The sequence below is a fragment of the Cydia fagiglandana genome, chromosome 5, assembly GCF_963556715.1.
Source record: "Cydia fagiglandana chromosome 5, ilCydFagi1.1, whole genome shotgun sequence".
Lineage (NCBI taxonomy): Eukaryota > Metazoa > Arthropoda > Insecta > Lepidoptera > Tortricidae > Cydia > Cydia fagiglandana.
In genome coordinates, this window is record NC_085936.1 from 12,824,787 (window position 1) to 12,843,433 (window position 18,647).

The 18,647-nt window shown below is 38.9% G+C and overlaps 1 protein-coding gene across 2 annotated transcripts in view; it reads left to right on the plus strand.

The window, feature by feature from the left end:
• LOC134664503 (A disintegrin and metalloproteinase with thrombospondin motifs 1-like) overlaps positions 1-13,027 on the plus strand; it is a 71,963-nt gene extending 58,936 nt beyond the window's left edge. The window contains exons 12-17 of one of the 2 annotated variants that reach the window (XM_063521180.1): positions 956-1,317; positions 2,498-2,604; positions 3,419-3,541; positions 8,743-8,847; positions 9,602-9,734; positions 10,537-13,027. In XM_063521180.1, coding sequence (XP_063377250.1) covers positions 956-1,317; positions 2,498-2,604; positions 3,419-3,541; positions 8,743-8,847; positions 9,602-9,734; positions 10,537-10,821 — 1,115 coding nt within the window. In that variant the 3' untranslated portion in view covers positions 10,822-13,027. The remainder of the gene's footprint in view (positions 1-955; positions 1,318-2,497; positions 2,605-3,418; positions 3,542-8,742; positions 8,848-9,601; positions 9,735-10,536) is intronic. The other variant, XM_063521181.1, reaches the window with a different exon arrangement.
• The last annotated feature ends 5,620 nt before the right edge of the window (positions 13,028-18,647 follow it).

Genomic DNA, 18,647 nt, shown 5'->3' on the forward strand with positions numbered 1-18,647 from the left:
TTATGACATACATATATGTTAGTCTGTAAGGTATTTGTAATATGGGCCTTGTTGCCTGAATTAAATTTCTAAATAAATAAATAAAATAATAATAGATTAAATGAAACAAATTTTGTGACTGCATACATAAAACTACCGACAGTTAGGTATTATTTGTGTTTGTTGTTATTTAAATATCTGTCAGTAGGCTGCTCTATAGAATGAGGAATATCACACTGCATTGTAATAGCCTCTAGTGTTTTTATCATTTTATCACTTCTCTCATCGCGCCTTGAAAGCGTTCAACGTTCATCCCTTTTGCACTTCAACCTACTTGAGAGAGAACGTAATATTCTATGTCAGCGATAAACATGAAGGTAATGGCCTGAACTGGAACCGTTTTACCTCCGGCAACGTGTTTCTGTGCTGAATCGATTGGTCGTCTGCCTTTACGATGGCAATGGGGTTAAATTTTCCATAATTTATTTTGTTTTTCAAGCATTGTTCGGGTAAGTAGGTATTTTGACAACATTTGCTCAGTAGTAGTTTAAAAAGCCTGGGTCGTTTCCCGGCATTTCGTGCAAATCATTTTACTGTTTTAGAACTCACAATTTTTTAAGTTTTTTTATTGAGAATCGTTGGCATAAACTTATCATTAAAACTGGGATAACAAGATGCGTTATTTTTATTTCGTAATTTAATAAAAACATAAGAACATAACGCATCCGCCTTCGTCTTGTACCAGTACTACCAGTAGGTATAAAAATTATTAAGCACCTGATTACTGACCATTTAGGTACTTTGCGAACCTTGCTAAATATATTTTTTATATGAAAGGAAAAATTTGAATTCATCCTTTTTTAATGTACCTACCTATATAGTGTCGCTCGCAGACGTAGGTATCAGCTTGCTAAAAATTAAATAGGAAGTTGTCTACTTGAGCCACAATCGATATTTATGCCATACTATTCCACAGGCTGGACACGAATAACTATGGTCCCGCACGAGGCAAACCAGCTCTCCATCCACATCGCAACACCGGTCCCGCTTTCCATAGCCATCAGAGAACGCAAGCGTGACAAACACATTCTAGAGCTGCGCAAACATTCCAAGCGGGTCGAGCTCGAACAACAGCACAATTACCTCAAATACGATCCAAATGTGCCGCAGAATTTGCAGATAATAGACCTGGATAGTAACGTGATAGATATAAAAGAGGAACGCTACGGCTGGGAGGGACAGGTGGTCGCTGCGAGCAGTTTGTTGCGGTGGACTCAGACGGACGCTGATGTGCATATATCGGCTCAGTCGCCGCTGCAGACTGATCTGATGATTATGGTGAGTACCTTATATCATTTCCAACAGCGTTTCTACACATTCTGAATTCTTAAAACGAAGAAAAATAAGTTGGGTCAAGAAGTTATGTGGAAGATAGTACAAAAAAAAAATATAAACTCGTTCCCGAAACTTTTAAAGACCTTTCGATGTCGGTACTTTATACATGACTGTAACCATGTTTCAATTTTTTGTGGTCAAGCCTTTATTATAATCTGTGTAGCTCATATACAGATACAAATATTTTATTTCGTGTAAAGCTTTCTTTTTACTAAATGAAACCTTCAACAACAATACGAACCCCGACAGTTTCAGGTCTTAAATTCTTCCATCACTCACGTATTCCATTTATATTATGAGTCCGTCAAATAAACGGCAACAAAAGGGACTAAACTATGAAAAGTGTAACAAAGTGAAACATTTGATGATAAGGGACCAAGGCTTAATTATTCAGAAGCGGTTTCAACTCCGCTCCCGAGCTATTATTAAAATCAAACCTCGGCTTATAGGACCACAAAAAACTTCATGACCCCGAGATCTATCACAACTGTGTGTTATTCCAGATCACACTTACCCTGGTTCTTTTCATAGTACTCACCTACTCTCCTTTATAAACGGGAATCCACGCTCTGTACTTAATTGAGAACTCACTCCACGGACTTCATATTTCATTTACCTTTATCGTATATTATTCAAAAAGGTTCAGTATTTTTTTTATGTAAAAGTGGAACCCGTAAAAAAAGCGGACGGAGTAATTTGGTATTTCTGATTGCTTAACCACTGTGTTATTTTTAATTCGGAATTTTTGGTAACAGCCCGATTTTCAGGATTTCGATGTAAAAAGAGTGTTTAGCAAAACTTGACGACTCAATTAGCAGTAAAAATAGAACTGAAATAAATGCAACGATGTCCTATACCTCAAGAGATAGCAGAGACGTAAATTTCGTGTTAAGGCATAGTGAGCAAGACGCATTAATGTTGATATCATAATAAAGACAGAAATCTTTAAGTAGATACCTACATCAGTAGGTAGGTAGTTTTGACTTTAGGCTTTATCGCTATTAAGTTGTGACTGTTGTGAGTCATAGTTATCTTTTTAATGTCCTTCTAATCATGATAAAAATACCTACGTATATATTTTTAATACGTAACTAATATAAACTCTTCTTATCCTTCACCATAGGCGATACCCGAGCACGAATTAGAAACAGAAGAGGCAGTCACCGTGGAGGTGTCCGTCAACTATAGCTCGCCCGCTGGCAATAGCAGGAGCCGACCCATGGAATACAGGTACAACCTCGTCAATATTACATAATATATACAATTACAAATACACTTTAATAACGGACACGAAGAAGTCATAATTCATTCATCATTATAGTTACAATATCTGGGAGACCGATCTTAGTTAGCTTGGAAAACATATAAAAACTCAAAAATGGGCGTTTTCTCACAGATAAGACCTAGCCAGATCGATTTATTGTCCCCGAAAACCCCCACATAGCAATTTTCATCGAAATCGTTAGAGCCGTTTCCGAACCATAGGTGAGAACGAAAGGTCCGAACGCTGTGTCTCGCTCCAACCTAAGGTTATCGCTGCCGCCGTCGCAAGTCGCGAAATGTCGTGGCTGAGCCGTTACGGTTCCATAGCGAGCTTATCTATCTATCATAAAGTTAGCCGAGCCGAGTCGAGCTCGGTCGTAAACCGTCCTGCAAAATTGAATGCCCGTGTGATTTACTTGCTCGCTGTAAAACTTTGTGAAGGCGTAATAAATGGTCGAAACCATCAACAAAGATTTGTGAATTAAAGTAGATAACTGGAAGAATGTATAGTATGACTGATTTAAAAGACTTACAACTTAACTACTTCCATTTTTACCTGTTAATTTAATGTTTCGCCCAAACTTAGAAATTCTAGAGATGCCATCCATATGCATTAAAGAATTATCTTAAACTTATGCGTAACTCGTGTTTATACCCACTCCTCTGGATAAGAATAGCCCAGTGCAATGTAGGTCTAGAATAACGCTTAAAAATAAGCTTTAAATAATAGAGAGAGAGAGCGTTCAAGTCGGATAATGATGAACATATTTTTTTGGTGTAGCAAGTGGCCCGTGCGCGGCCCGTGTAGCGCGTCGTGCGGCGGCGGGGTGCGCGTGGTGCGTCCACGGTGCCTGCGCGGTCAACAGTGTTCCGCGCCACGCTACGAGGCTTGCAATACGCACCGGTAAGTCTGATCAGGCGTGGCTCACTCCGCGATTTCGTCGCTTTGCAATAGGTAGCTACAAGTACATCTATTCCACACCAATTTTGGTGGCTAGCCATAAGCCGCGCGTGGCGCTGTAGCGGCCATATCTGTCCTGATTGTAACAGACGCGTCTTGTTAGAGAGTGAGTCTTCTGTACCTAGTACTATTATTTATACTGTGGTCTGGTACACACTCGTCGAGAGCCTCACGCCGAGTCTCGGCACCGCTCCGATCCAATAGGAAATCGCGAGGCGAGACAAGGAAGAGCGAGATTACAATGAAGCAGCATGTACACACTCGTCCACGGCCTGTCTCGGGGTCTCTCGACGAGTGAAGCCCGACAGGAGCGATAGAGACACACAAAGCGTTTCGTTGTCGAAGCGATAGCGATTGACACCTCGGTTAGGCCGGCAGTACGTAAGGATGTAGTGTGAGTAGGCGGGCTGCGCGTTGTGCGCCCGCGGTGCCTCCACCACGCACGTCGTGCACGCTTCGAGGCCTACAACACGCACCGGTGAGTCTGATCAGCCAGTTATAGTTGTAGGTGGCCAGTAAGCAAGGGTATGTATAGCGTGAGTCGCCGGACTGGCCAACCAATTATCGAACAGGAGTCGATGGAAAGACGCCAGACGAATTATCACGGTCTTCAGACATAAAAAACTTCGTGCCCTAAATATCTATCAAATCCAATATGATTACAGGCCAACAAGGTACAAAACTTATTGGATACCTAGACGATAAATCGTTAATCAGCGAACTCTCGACTGGTGATTTTCTAGTGTGTACGGCCTTTTTTTTTTAAGAGGGGAAATGCTTTACGCATACCACCCCGGCGCGGGGACGGGCCGGTATGGTTATGTGGGACTCTCTGTTGTGGGCTAATGAGACCCCAGGTTTACCCACTAAAACCCCTCTGTTGCCGCCTCGCTGCTATACGGCGAGGTCCCAGGAACGCCGAAGTACTCTTCCGCAACCTCGCCAGAGCGTGTACGGCCTGGTCCAACTTTAAGATACGTCAGTTACCTAATAGATCTAGAAAAGATATGGATTAGATATGTCAGTGTCAAACAAGTGTCAAAATTGACGTTTCTTCAAACAAATACGTCACTTTTGACACTTGTTTGACTTTGACATATCTAATCCATATCGTTTCAATATCTAGTATTTGACGTATACTGGAGTCAGTTACGGATCGCTGCCATATATGACCCAAAATTTTTTTATTAAGCTATGAGCTTCATCACATATGATCTCTGAGTAATTCTAAGCATTTCTAGCCTCGGAGGCGATAAGAAGCGTGCGTCTAGTCGAGGAGGGCGGAGTACAAAGATGGCCGCCACCCGTCATCATTAAAAAAAATCTGTTCTGGTCTTGGTGGCTACTAGGGCAAGTTTGGTATAATTTTCGTATAAACCGAAGACGTGGAATTCATTGCTGATATTTGTTTTTTTCAGTTTCATAGTAATTTTACAAGAAAAACGTAAAAAGATAAAAATTTGGGATGGAGGTTTTTGCTTTGAGAGCTAATAACTTTTGTATAGTGGCCAAAAGTATCATACAAAAATTACTATAATAAAGCGCAATTCATGCAGCTTCTAAACATACATGTTTAGTAATATCCTACTGCAAAAAGACGGTGAAAAAATTATTAAATGACCGCAGCGCGGGTAGTTGGACTCTCGCTAGGCGGCGTTTATCTTACAAAATGGTCGAGTACGAGTATCTACGTAGTTAACTATGCTTACTTTGCTAGATTTTATGATGACGAATAAAATGCTTTCTGTATATTTAATGTCCGCAGTTTCCAGTACACAGACATAATTCTGGTATAGGTTAAAAAAATACACACAGGTATCCCCATGTCTAAAGAGGAGGGCGGCTCGCTTAACAAATAAGATCATGTACAACCGCAATTTCAGGTTGGGTTAGGTTAGGTTCGTTAGTTACCTTTTATCCCTCAGAGCAGAAAACAGAAGCGCGAGGCGGGGCTTCGTTGGTTTGTCACCAAGTCATACTTGCATAACCTATATTAGTACGACAAATATACATAGCTGTTATGATTTCTAAATGTAAGCTCTAAGCATAATAGTTATTTGTTTTACAAGGGGGCAAAGTTGTTGTTTAACCGCTCGTGCTAATATTGATACCCGATCAAGCGAAAGATTTCAAAATTGAACCACGAGCGTAGTGAGTGGTTCGAAAAAATGGAATCTTGAGCGTTGTAAGGGTTTCAAAGAACGAAGGTTAAACAAAATTTGCCGCCGAATGAAACACAGAATTTTTCACCACACCAACCTGAAGCAAATATTATATGTAAAATATCAAACAAAATCAAACCAAATCAAATCCAAATGAATGTTATGTGCAGGTTGGTGAGTTATAGCATGAAAATTATCGTGAAAATAAATATTTTGCCTCTTCCTAAGTAGTACAATTTCTCTCATAAATAGTGTTTTAATATTATCAGCAAAAATAAGAGCGCTATTTTATTAGAATAATTTCATTTATAATAGTTATTTCTCGGACCCAATTTTGGACCCGGGTATATCCTTAAACTACGTTCAAAAGAGAGGTATGGGCACTGTGAATGTCATCTCGCTTTGTGTGGTAGGGCACAGCACAGCGGATGTCATTCCAGATCTATCCGAGCAGAGCCCAACTGGGGAAGTACGTACTTACCTCCTTACCTTACAGAAAACATCGGTCAAATAACACTAGGCCCCACTCAAATCGTTGCAAGTGCATTAAAATTAAAGTGCATAAAATTGTGTCTGTATGATGAATTATGTCTGGATGAAAGTATTTTATTCGTCATCATAAAATCTAGCAAAGTAAGCATACCTACGTAGGTACTCGTACTCGATCATTTTGTAAGATAAACGACGGTCCGCAAGATAAAAGAAAGTCCAACTACTCGCGCTGCGGTCATTTAATAATTTTTTCACCATCTTTTTGCAGTAGGATATTACTCAACGTGTATATGTTTAGAATCTGCATGAATTACGCTTTATTATAGTATTTTTTATATGATATTTTTGGCCACTATACAAAAGTTATTAGTTCTCAAAGCAAAAACCTCCATCCTAAATTTTCATCTTTTTACGTTTTTCTTGTAAAATTACTATGAAGCTGAAAAAAACAAATATCAGCAATGAATTCTACGTCTCCGGTTTATACGAAAATGATACCAAACTTGCCCTAGTAGCCACCAGGACCAGAACAGATTTTTTTGAATGATGACGGGTGGCGGCCATCTTTGTACCCCCCCTCCCCTTATTGCCTCCCAGGCTTGAAATGCTTAGAATTACTCAAAGATCATATGTGATGAAGCTCATAGCTTAATAAAAATGTTTTGGGTCAACTTCATAACTGACTCCGCTAGTATCTCATTGTTCGAATACGGGGGTATGTGACACACCGGTCGGCTACAGTCAGCCTAGATATAACGAAAGCGTTAGACAGGGTGTGGTATTTTTGAAGTGATCATAATGAGTTATGCTAGAGTTGCCTGCTAAGGTTTATGCAAAAAGATAGCTATTTTTTCCAGCGAGCTTGTACAAATCGGAATCGCTGTGGCCCGTTGGTCTCCACCCTTTACCTTTCCAGTCACAACTATTCTGCTCTTAATGGATGTTTGACGGTTGATGACAAAGTTGAGGGCAAAACACGACAATTTCATGCAACTAAAGATTTTTATTCGAGACAAAGATAAGGACGTAATATTTAGTAAATTATTCAGCCTCTGTCTCATTTCATTCTCATTTCTTCCTAAATTGCCGAGTTATCAAAAACGTTTTCAAACGCTTTGTGTGCGCTGAAGCGGATTTAATAAAGTCAGTGAGGCAATTCTGACGTTAGCGCCTAGACGCTTGCTACGGTTCGTTAAAGTCCTGAGACGTGTAAGTCTTGTATTGACGTACCGAACCCCCGCCGCTCATACCTAAACTTCTATATGACCGTTCTACGAACGTATTTATTACCTTAATTGTTCGGGCTACTAAGGTAGAAGTACTAGTGCTTGACATAAAGGGGCTGTCCATAAATTACGTCATCGATTTTTGACGATTTTTGACCCCCCCCCCCATGATCATCCAAAAATCATGCTTCAAATGAGCCCATTTCCTCCTACTTCATGCAACCGTCATCCGATGTCCAGACCCCCACCCCCTAATTTGAAATGACGTAATTTATGAATAGCCCCAAAGTGCCCATGTCGAATACTAGTGCAGCGTCGAGCACTAGTACAAGAGGTAAAACGGAAAAAAATAATCAAAAACCGGGATCGAAAAGTTCGGGGTACCTAGGATTTTTTTTGTAAACGGCCAGTAAAACTGATTTCGATTAGCCTAAGATCACACTTACATTTGTCTGAGACATAGCACTGAATCAGGGTTAGTAACGACAGTCCTTTAACCCTCTCAAAGCCGGAGAGTCCGAGGCGAGATGACGTCGCTTTGTAGTTGCGCTATTTTAGCCCGGGGAGTTATTTACCTACCGGAATTAGATTGCTGTTTGTTTAGGTTTGAACGGAACTTGCTTAAAACTTATCACGTCTATTCAACACTGATTTGCCTGTAAATGTTCTTAGGAACCCGTGTTGTACGCAAATATCTCTATTGTGTGCACATTTACAATACAAATACATTTTGCATAATACAGTTGGTATTCAAAATATAAGGTGGCACCTAACAACTCTGATATGTTAAGTACGAATACTTCTTCCAACCAAGGCATATAAAGGAAACCGCGATGGCATTAGATATTAGATACTAGTCCGTGTAGGTTCTATTCTAGTAGAAGAACTAGTCAATAAACTCGTTTTTGTCGTACAAATTGTTTAACTAATATGCAAATAATTACTTACTCCTCTGGCGAAATTGCGCATTGGCGCAGGAATCAGTGGCGAATAGTCGTATTTTGGGCGCAACGACCCAAAATACGACTGTTCGCCACTGATTCCTGTCCTGTGCCGTTTCTCGCCAGTTTTCAACACGGAGCTCGCGCAGAGCGTCCACCACATCTACCCATCGATACCTAGGTCGACCGACCGGGCCCGCCCGATCGTCTCCCATTCGCTCAAGATGGCCGAGCCACCGAAGCCTTTGTGCCTATGTCACACCTATAATGTTTGGTTCAGCACCTAGTTTTCGGAAATAATTAACCGATTTAATTTTGTTCAGATGCGAGTTCCAATGGAAGGCGGACGAATGGGAGGCCTGCAGCGCCACTTGCGGAGACTCCGGACTGCAGGAGCGGCAGCTCTTCTGCGTGCCCGTTAATCTGAAGTACGTTAAGTAAGGTGTACTTAGATCGGATATATCTTAGAGACCCAGAGCAATGTTTGTCCGTTCGGTTTTGGTATTTTCTTTTATTTCAAAAGTCGAATTTATTTGTTCTTGTACAAGTTCGCGAGGACTTTTATAATATTAGTATGTATTAGTAAGGATTTCAAAATTTAAATCCGTCTGACATCTTGATTTTGTTATTTAATATATAAATTACCTATATTACCTACCCTTAAAAACAGACTATGGGATGACAAAAGTGTACAAAAACCGACACCTGCCTAGTGTATTCTCTTCGTTGCCACGCTACTTTTTTTTTTTCCTTACTCGAGAGTTTACTCGTCAGGCGTGACCAAGTCGTTTCTTAACAGCCTGTGTTGAGAGCACGTTTTACTGCCTTGGAAATACTACTCTTTTCCATCGTCAAAATGAGCCATAAAACGGTCCAAAATATAAAGTTTATGTACTTACTTACGTATTTTTTACAGCCGACTGAAAAACGAGGAAATGTAGCGACTAGAAGCAAAAGTCATCTAAAATAATATAGTGACGTCCCACGGGTAAAGGTACCTTACGGCGGTTGGCGCTTACGCTATTATTAACGCCGCTCCAATATAATTGCGGTGCTATGCGACGTAAGCGCCAGCCGCCATAAGGTACCTTTTCCCGTGGAACGTCACCCTATATTTTATTTTTCACCCTATAAATATTTATTTGAAAGCAGAAGAACTAAAACTTGTCCACATTTTCACAGCTCCACATACCAAAGGGATCTGATTAGAGCCATGGTGTCGCCGGCGCTATGTTCGGAGCCCAGACCGGAGCAGCAGCAACCGTGCAACCGCTTGCCTTGTCCCGTCTACTGGCAAGAAATGCCATGGACGCCGGTAATACTTTTTAATAACTTAGTTTCAAATACTTAGTAATTCAATCAACTTAACAACTTAATAGGTACCTAAGAGCTGGATTAAAAATCATTGAATGAATATCATTGAAAATACAGTGATAATTGTCTTCTCAACGTCCGCCAAATTACTACGTAGCAATGAGAAAAGATATTTCTGTCAGTCATCAAGATCAAAGAACTTGATATCTAATAGGCAAACGGAACTCTAGTCCTTTTAATAGTTAATTTCCTAGGTAAAAGCAAACTGGGCTTATGCGTAGATGGTTGTCATGGTGTACCAACATGCTACATGAGATCAGTTTTAGCCGAAACGTTAATGCAATTGACCATTCTTGACCATTAACCATTACATATCGTCGGGTGACAAGCAAAACTCATTAAGTACTATCAAAAATTAAAGTAACAATGCACTTTATTACACTTGTAACACGGTTTTAGAGGGACTGGGTAGGGTGAGTAAAAGACTCCGTTGACTGGTAATCTTAGACTGATTTATTCAATCATACCTAGGCGTTTTATACATCCTGCTATCTTTACGACACATACAATATATCAACCTATACTAAGTTATCGACACGCGCTGATTATATTTTGCTGACCGCCATAACGGTTTATTGTCCAATAATTTCAATGATGTTAGTTAGTGACTTTTGCTTGTCTCCCGACGATATTGAACCGTAAACTATTATCTGTCCGTTACCGTTTACGGTTCAATTTATAATGGTTAATGGTCAATTGCAACTTACGTTCGGGCAACACTGCATGAGATAATACTTCCCCAGTGTTCAACAACGTGCGGTCGCGGTATATCGCGGCGGCCTCTGGTGTGCCCCGCCGAGCACGAGTTCCTGTGCGGCGCGCGGCCGCGCGAGCGCCGCCGCCGCTGCCGCCTGCGCCGCTGCCCCGCACCGCGCCCCGCACCCTGCGCCGCCGACACCCTCAAGTACTGCGAGTTGTTCCCTACTGAGCAGCTTCGTAGGAACTGCATTCTTCCTCAGTTCAGGAAGTATTGCTGCAACGCTTGCGCCGCTGCCGACCGCACACGCACAGTCCGGGACGTTGGTTAAATAGGATAGCTTTAATAATAGGTTCATAGACTTTTGACTGCCTATAATTTTTACGATAGATACTGTGAAAATATCAACGTTGCTAGAGTCAAAACTATCTTAACATTTTTTGCATTGGACAAAAATCGCATGTCTTTACAAAAAGGGGGCTTTAAATAAAATTTGTATTGTATTAATATTGATGTAGCATAATCTATACCTAGGTTCACATAATACTTTACCAGTTTAAATAGTTCTCGAACTAGAGTCTGTGCGGAAAGAGAAGAGTCGTGGGACTTGAGGGCGCGCCAGTGCTATTTTATGGTTTTTGCTATGCTGACAACACTAGTCACGTGATTATAGTACGACACTAAAGGTCATGATACTTGTATCCCTTTTGTTCCGGTTTTTTACCACGGCTTACTAAATGGAGCCTGGTGGTGGTGTCGGCTCGTCAAATCAATCCTCTGATTTAGCGCAGGCACTAGTTTTCTTTTTAAAACACACTCTTGTTTTTGTCTCAAATACTAAAAAGTGACAGTGCGATTGACAAAACTGCTAAAACTAGTTTACTAGTTAAGAATCTGTCCCATACAACTGTAATTTTAGTACCAAACAAGATAGAGTCTCATTTATGTACTACCTAATCTGTGCAGTCCAACAGTTATTTTAATACAAAACCGGGTAGATCGGGTAGAAATTGGGCTTTAGAACTGTAATTTTTCTATCTGGGATATATTTCACCCATTGTAAACTTGACTTGTAATGTATGTGTACTTACATTATTAATAATAAATATGAATATGAATAAAAATAGTGCATAAGTAGGTAGGCCTTATTGGGATATGTCCGGTTCTCTCATCTCACGATATTTTACTTCGCCGAAAAGTCTGGTAAATATGAAATACTTATAATTTCGTAACTAACAGAACCTAGTAAACGAACTTACAAATAAAGAAATATTTTTATGAAAAAGTTTTATTCTTTGTAATCGAAGTCTGAATTAAAATATTCAATGTCACTTATGTTTGAGCTAGCTTCAGAACAACCAGGGACTGATGTGAGGAACTGGATATGCTCGAATCCGGCACGTAGATTACGAATTCTTGCATATCACCTACTTAGCGGTCTTTTATTCGAGATACCGTAGGTACTTTTACACAATCCTGAAAAAAAATTACATATAAATATGCATAAAATGGCAAGTATCAAGACTATTTGTCAGTTATTTTAAAGATCATGAATGACCTGCATATTTATGAAAATTAATATATTTTGAATGAATATACTTACCGATGATGTACCGGAGACAAGTTACTTAGGGGGTTTATTAAATAGGTAATTATTTAATATTAAATACAACATCAATACCCGCGAATAGCGGAAACACGTTCCGCGACTTTTTGTAAGTCGATAGTCGGCTTTTAGCCGTTTTCTTCCCCCTGACAAAACCGAACAATGTTAAATATAATTTTTCTTGTGGTTTTATGTACGGTTTCATCGTGTTTTGAAAATATTTTATACATAAAACTTGCGGTTTTCGTTAATAAAAATATACAATGACAGAAGTTTGTTTACTTTTTACAAGACAGGTGTCAAAGGTTTGATTGCCATATAAAATTTAAAATGTTAGTTCCCGTTTCTGCCACGACTCTTCTCTTTCCGCACAGACTCTATCAACAATGCAGTGGATATTAAGGTATTAACAGATTTGTTAACAGTTTCGATATTTTGCATGTAGTTAGGCAACTGAAAATCGAAGTTTTTAATTTGAGTTTTGACCATCAGCAAGCGATATTATAATTATTATGTAAATGTATTTTAATTACTTTTTACATTTTATAAACAGTATTTGGTGTCACATACCTTAATAATTAGTTAGGTAATATTAATTAAGCTATTACCGAGGCGTAGATTCACAAAAATATAATTTCTTCTATCAGAATCTACCACATCAATTTATCTACTGCTTGAAATCACATGTACAGTGGCGTTCGAAAGTGCATGGACAGAATATGTCGACCGTAATGCCTTAATATTACGGTTGAAACATGTCCATGCACTTTTGAACGCCAATGTACATACCTTCGTAAATAATGTAATGTGTATTCAGTGTTGTAGGTATTGTGCTGTTTGTACGTAAGTTCTGTAAAATATATTTTATACATACTCGCATAAGCGTAACGAAGTGCCATAACTTCCATAATAAACGTGCTATTTCTAATAATAGTTGGCTTTAATTTTTTTTTTCTGTCTAATGAAGCTGGAGAAAATCTATTTCAGTGAAAACTAGTTTTGATTAAACCAAACTAAACGATACACATAAAAGAAGCATTTTTTCTAAATTATATGTATTATAAAATACATAGTCGGCTTGAGGGTTAGTTCCCAATTCGCCGGATTCTTGTTTCACCGGATTCTTGTTTCGTCGGATTCTCGTATATTCGGATTGTGGCGTACAGTAGGAAACAGGAATCCGGTGAATAGGGAACTAACCGTTCGTTCTGGCTCACCACTCCGGCCGCAGCCGAGGCAAACTCGCTTCGCTCGCTCAGCTCCGCGCGCTGTTTGGTCATGGTCTTTTGATTCTAGCAGATTACTGTGAAAAATAGTTTTCACACATTCACTGCCAGCGACCACTTGAATAATAATTCAAAGAGGCGTTTCGGAAAACTAGCTGACTAGTGAAAATGTATTTTTTCTCTTAAAATGATAATGTAGTATGTAACGTACAAACGCTTCTTCTACTAAAGAACATAACAATACTTTCACACATCATATTACAATCCTCATTCCGCATTGCACAATCCAAATGGCAAACTTCATTTCCTATCAGTCAACCATTGGGCAAACAGAAATATATCTGGTCTGAACTGCGGAACTGCGGTCATATATATTGTTTTGCCCTCAACAGTTGCCCTATATGTGTCGCAGAGGCTCCACGCGTAACGGATCAGCTTACTTAATTATCTACAGTGTGCCGGGCAGCCTCGCCCACGCTCTCCCCCAATAAATCCTCAGACGCCGTCGCACGGACAAATGTGTTTTTCCACAAAATCCACGGGTACTTCCATTCCAAACGGGCGGGCGAGCAAAATCGTGTTATATTAAAAATTCTTCGAAATTAACAGATTTTTACGAAATATTTTATTCAGGCCGCGGTATTTGAACTTTGGTTACGACCTTGGGAGCATCGATCCTGGAGTAAATTTATCTCTTCATTAAATTTGTATAAGTAGGTATGTAGTATATAACAAACCCATATCTTAGTAATATTTAGCTATGCACTGAAAAAAATATGAGCTATCGAGCACACATTAAAATTATTTCATTAAGATTAACTGCTATTACAATATCAACTAATGTACGTTCGTTCGTACGTAACGTACAAACAGTAGGTGTATAAAGTTTACTGCTTGGTTCAATAGGCTCATATGAAACTGTTTAAAGCATTAAACGTTAGTTGTTTTTAATTGTTTTAAACGATTTTTTTTTCTCAGTGTGTCGCATCCTAAAGAAGCTTTATTTCGGTCAGATTCCTAATGCCAAAAAATGGCTGTTATACCACAACACAAAAAACAACTTAGCCACGTACGGATTAACCTGAATTCTTCATGATATTCGCTCAGCTGCTTGTTGATGAAGCATGTAATGATTTTATTTTGTATATACATGTACACAGGAAGGACGTAAGTAGGTAAGGTCAGTGTGGCGAAGTCCGGCATACTTTATTATTTTTTGACTTTGGAGTGATCTAGTTCCGTTAATTATTCACCTATGTTACTGCTTATAATCGCATACCATGAAGAATTTAATACTTCTTTCTAGAGAAATTTCGTTAAAAATTTGGTATGATTAATAAACCTTATATGAAAATTACACTAAATATTAGACTAGGTACCTTGAATAGTCCATTAAGTGCCGGTTTTCGTGATACTGGTATTCTATGGTATGGTACTCCACATACTTTCTACTTTTATCCCGTACTGTTATCGTTAGCGTAAAAACTCGTTTTTAGTTAAAACATTTTTTATAAATGCCAAAATTTACTTAAGCGCTTTTCTTTAAGAACTCTACTGTAGTTCTTAAAGAAGACGCACTGTAAGACTCATAGTTCCATTCCTATCAATCACGTCCTCAATAGTACTGAAGATCGTGGCCGGTTTGTCATTGTCTGATAAAAAACCGGGCAAGTGCGAGTCGGACTCGCGCACGAAGGGTTCCGTACCATAAAGCAAAAAAAAAAAACGGGAAAAAATGCAAAAAGAAAACGGTCACCCATCCAAGTACTGACCACGCCCGACGTTGCTTAACTTTGGTCAAAAATCACGTTTGCTGTATGGGAGCCCCACTTAAATCTTTATTTTATTCTGTTTTTACTATTTGTTGTTATAGCGGCAACAGAAATACATCACCTGTGAAAATTTCAACTGTCTAGCTATCACGGTTCGTGAGATACAGCCTGGTGACAGACAGACGGACGGACGGACGGACGGACGGACGGACAGCGAAGTCTTAGTAATAGGGTCCCGTTTTACCCTTTGGGTACGGAACCCTAAAAAGGACCTGATTCGCGTCTTAATCGTGTTGGTGTCTCTTTCTAACAAATAAGGTTAGGTACCTATGTTAGGTATAAATAAAACGTTACGTCTTTTATAGAATGCGACCCTGTAATTGTAGAGTATAGTAAGAGGAATAACTTGATCATTCATTTTAACTAGATCGGATTATTTTACATTACCGCACAAGTACGATAATATAAAAAATAGCATGCGTGTGTAATATCTAGATATACACGTATATTGCGTGATAGGGTTATGAGCCTAAACGCGGTGCAATAAGTTCCACGTTACGAGCAAGTGTGTTGAAAATTAATTTTGAGTTTGGACCAATAACACCGGCCAAGCATGAGGTTTGACTTAGCAGACCTAGAAGTACCTACAAGCGCTTAGTAGTTTAACTGGGCCGATTTTTATATAGTTGTCGATTCTTTGTCTTAAATTTAACAAAAATAATCAATAAAGGATGAAGTTTATTTGCTTTGAAGAGCTCTTCATTTTGTGCGGAATAAATACGAAATCCCAATCTGGGCCAAAAAAATGAATGTCATTTTCCGTTCAGTTATTCGTAATTGTTAACTACTTATATGTTTAAATCATACGTTTTCTTAACTCAGTAGATTTTTTAGCACATATGGTGAAATTACGGTTGTTATGTATAGTTCGTTTTTTTTAGCATTAGAAAGAACTCCACAGAAGTAAGCGTGCAGTTTTTATCAGGCTCGTTATTTGTTAATAATTATTGAATTATCTAATGTAGCATGGTCAATACATATAATTTACTTCAAATTAGGTATTATCGCTAAAAGTGCCGGATTTGGAACCACAAGCTTACTTCTGCGAAGTTCTTTCTAATGCTAAAAAAAACGGACTATACAAAGTAAGTATGTAACTCTATTTATCCACAAAATTTTATTGAAATCTGAAGAAAAAGCTTAACCCTCCGTGTAACATGTACGCCAGCTAAAAATCTATATACCCAACCCAATTATTGTTTCACACGTTTACATTTGAAGAACGTTTATTCAGTGCGGCGGGTTGGTCGATTACTAAGGTCTGTTGCCATCTATTATGTACGACGAGACTGGCTGCGATATACCAAATTACTCATGTACCAACTGATCGATGCGGCCCGCCCGGAATAGGCCTTATTTTTAACGTAAACGTCCTTAGTACCCAGTTACAAATTAACTTATAGCACAGAATAAATAATAGTACTAGGTACAGAAGACTCAGTCTCTAACAAAACGCGTCTGTTACGATAAGCACAGATATAGCCGCTAGGTGGCGACAGCGCCACGCGCGGCTTGTGCCTTTCCCCAAAATTGGGGTGGAACGGATGTACTTTTAGCTACCTGTAGCAAAGCGACGAAATCGCGGAGTGAGCTACGCCTGCTTATAGTAGTTAAGTGCCTGTATCGTTAACTACCCAAGATAAAATAAATTCCAGTTCTATACTTCGTTTTTAGTTTTTAGCAGTAGAAGAAGTCCCTCAAATGTTAAATACCATTTGATATTAGTAGGTAGTTGCTTATCGTTGAAAGAAGAAAGAGAATAAGAATATCAAAAAAATAATGTGAAAGGTATGAGATATTTTGATTTTTAGTTATACCGGTAACGATACCTGGTTCGAAATTAAGATAATATTTTTATAGCGTTTGTGGAAGATCAAATCGAACATGAAAGCGAACTATTACCTACCTAACATACCTTTATTCACTGAACCACCGACCAGTACGGATATGATGGTCGTTCTTGTCTACATGACAGCGTGATGAAACGGTGTCCGTCACTTTCTATCCCATGGTGTTAAACAGTGACAATTATTTTACCACGTGGATAAAGCTATCCATAATACGCCGGCAGCGCACAAGAGCCTCTGGAATAGTCGTTCGGCGCCCATTGTCTCTGCTCCGATACAGCTAGTTATCTGCTCGCATTGTGCATAAATCTCGTTCTGTTTCCGTTCGTTCTAAGCCCGAGGGAAACTGGGTAACTGAGATACAGGCTTCTCTCTATTAAAAAAAACAGATTTTATTTTTTCAAATCTCTTTGACTAATATCTCAAAAGAAATTTACTGATTGAATTGAGAATTTATTTCAAGAATAAAAAATGTAACCAATTATATTTAAAGAATCAACGCCATGCCAGCGCAGCGCGAGTTACCTATGCGCTATTTTATTAGTTTGACCACAGACCTATATCGAGTAGACGGAAAAAGTGTATGTACCTACCTCGCGTGCCGAAACGACGATTATAAATCGTCGTTGCTCGCCGCGATGCTCAGTCCCCTCTCGACCGCTTTCCGTGTGTGACGTTCGGATGTGATAACAAAATGGCCCCTTGCTCGATAATAAACTGTTCAAACACCACCAAAAATATAGGACCTATTAATCAAGACATTTCCTTTCATTGGTAAGTACTATTTGCCCTAAAATATCTGTTATTATTTAAAAAAACAATTTATTTTGATGCTCAGTATTAATTTCATATAAACAGTAGCAGGCGCCTCTGTGTCTAATGCTACTTTTCCATTGCGGCTTTAATTTGACGCGCCAGACTTGGCAAGCATTGAAAACCAGCAACGAAAATAAAACAATCCAAACTTGTCGAGACGCGTTCAAGGTTGATTTCTCATTCGTCTGTCAAAAGTAAGATATAGTGTTGTACCCTACGATTTTCAATGCCGAATTCTTAATCGATTAAAATCGATTTTGAAGACAGAAAAAATGATAACTATTTTTTCAACCTACTATTTATGTAGCCGTGTGATAAAGTAGTAGTCAAAATGAAATCTGTACTGTTATCTTTTATAAATACGACACGCTTCTCTCTCTTTCTTTTTGCATAGTTTCTATTTGTTGTTCCTTTCTAAGTGCACTTACAAGGAAGGGTACCCAACTGTCCGACTCCGATGTGATTTATTTTGCTATATGTTATAGAGTAGTCTAAAATTACGGACACGTATTTTTTTGTAGCTACCCAAACTCAACCTGTTAGGAGAATTGGCCTTCAAAGTACTGAACATTGACCAAACCTTCTAATTTCTGAGAAGAGATTAGTTCAAAAAAATTGATAATTAATTACTGGTTTCGTTATATGTTGGAGAACATGAATAAAAAATGGGGACGTGTTTTGTCATTTCACCACAAACTCATTTTTTATATAAAAAAAAATTATATAAAATAAATAAATATATTTGAGTTGAGGTTGAGTTTGGGCAGCTAAAAAATACGGAACCCTAAAAATACGTGTCCGTTATTTTAGACTACTCTATAACATATATC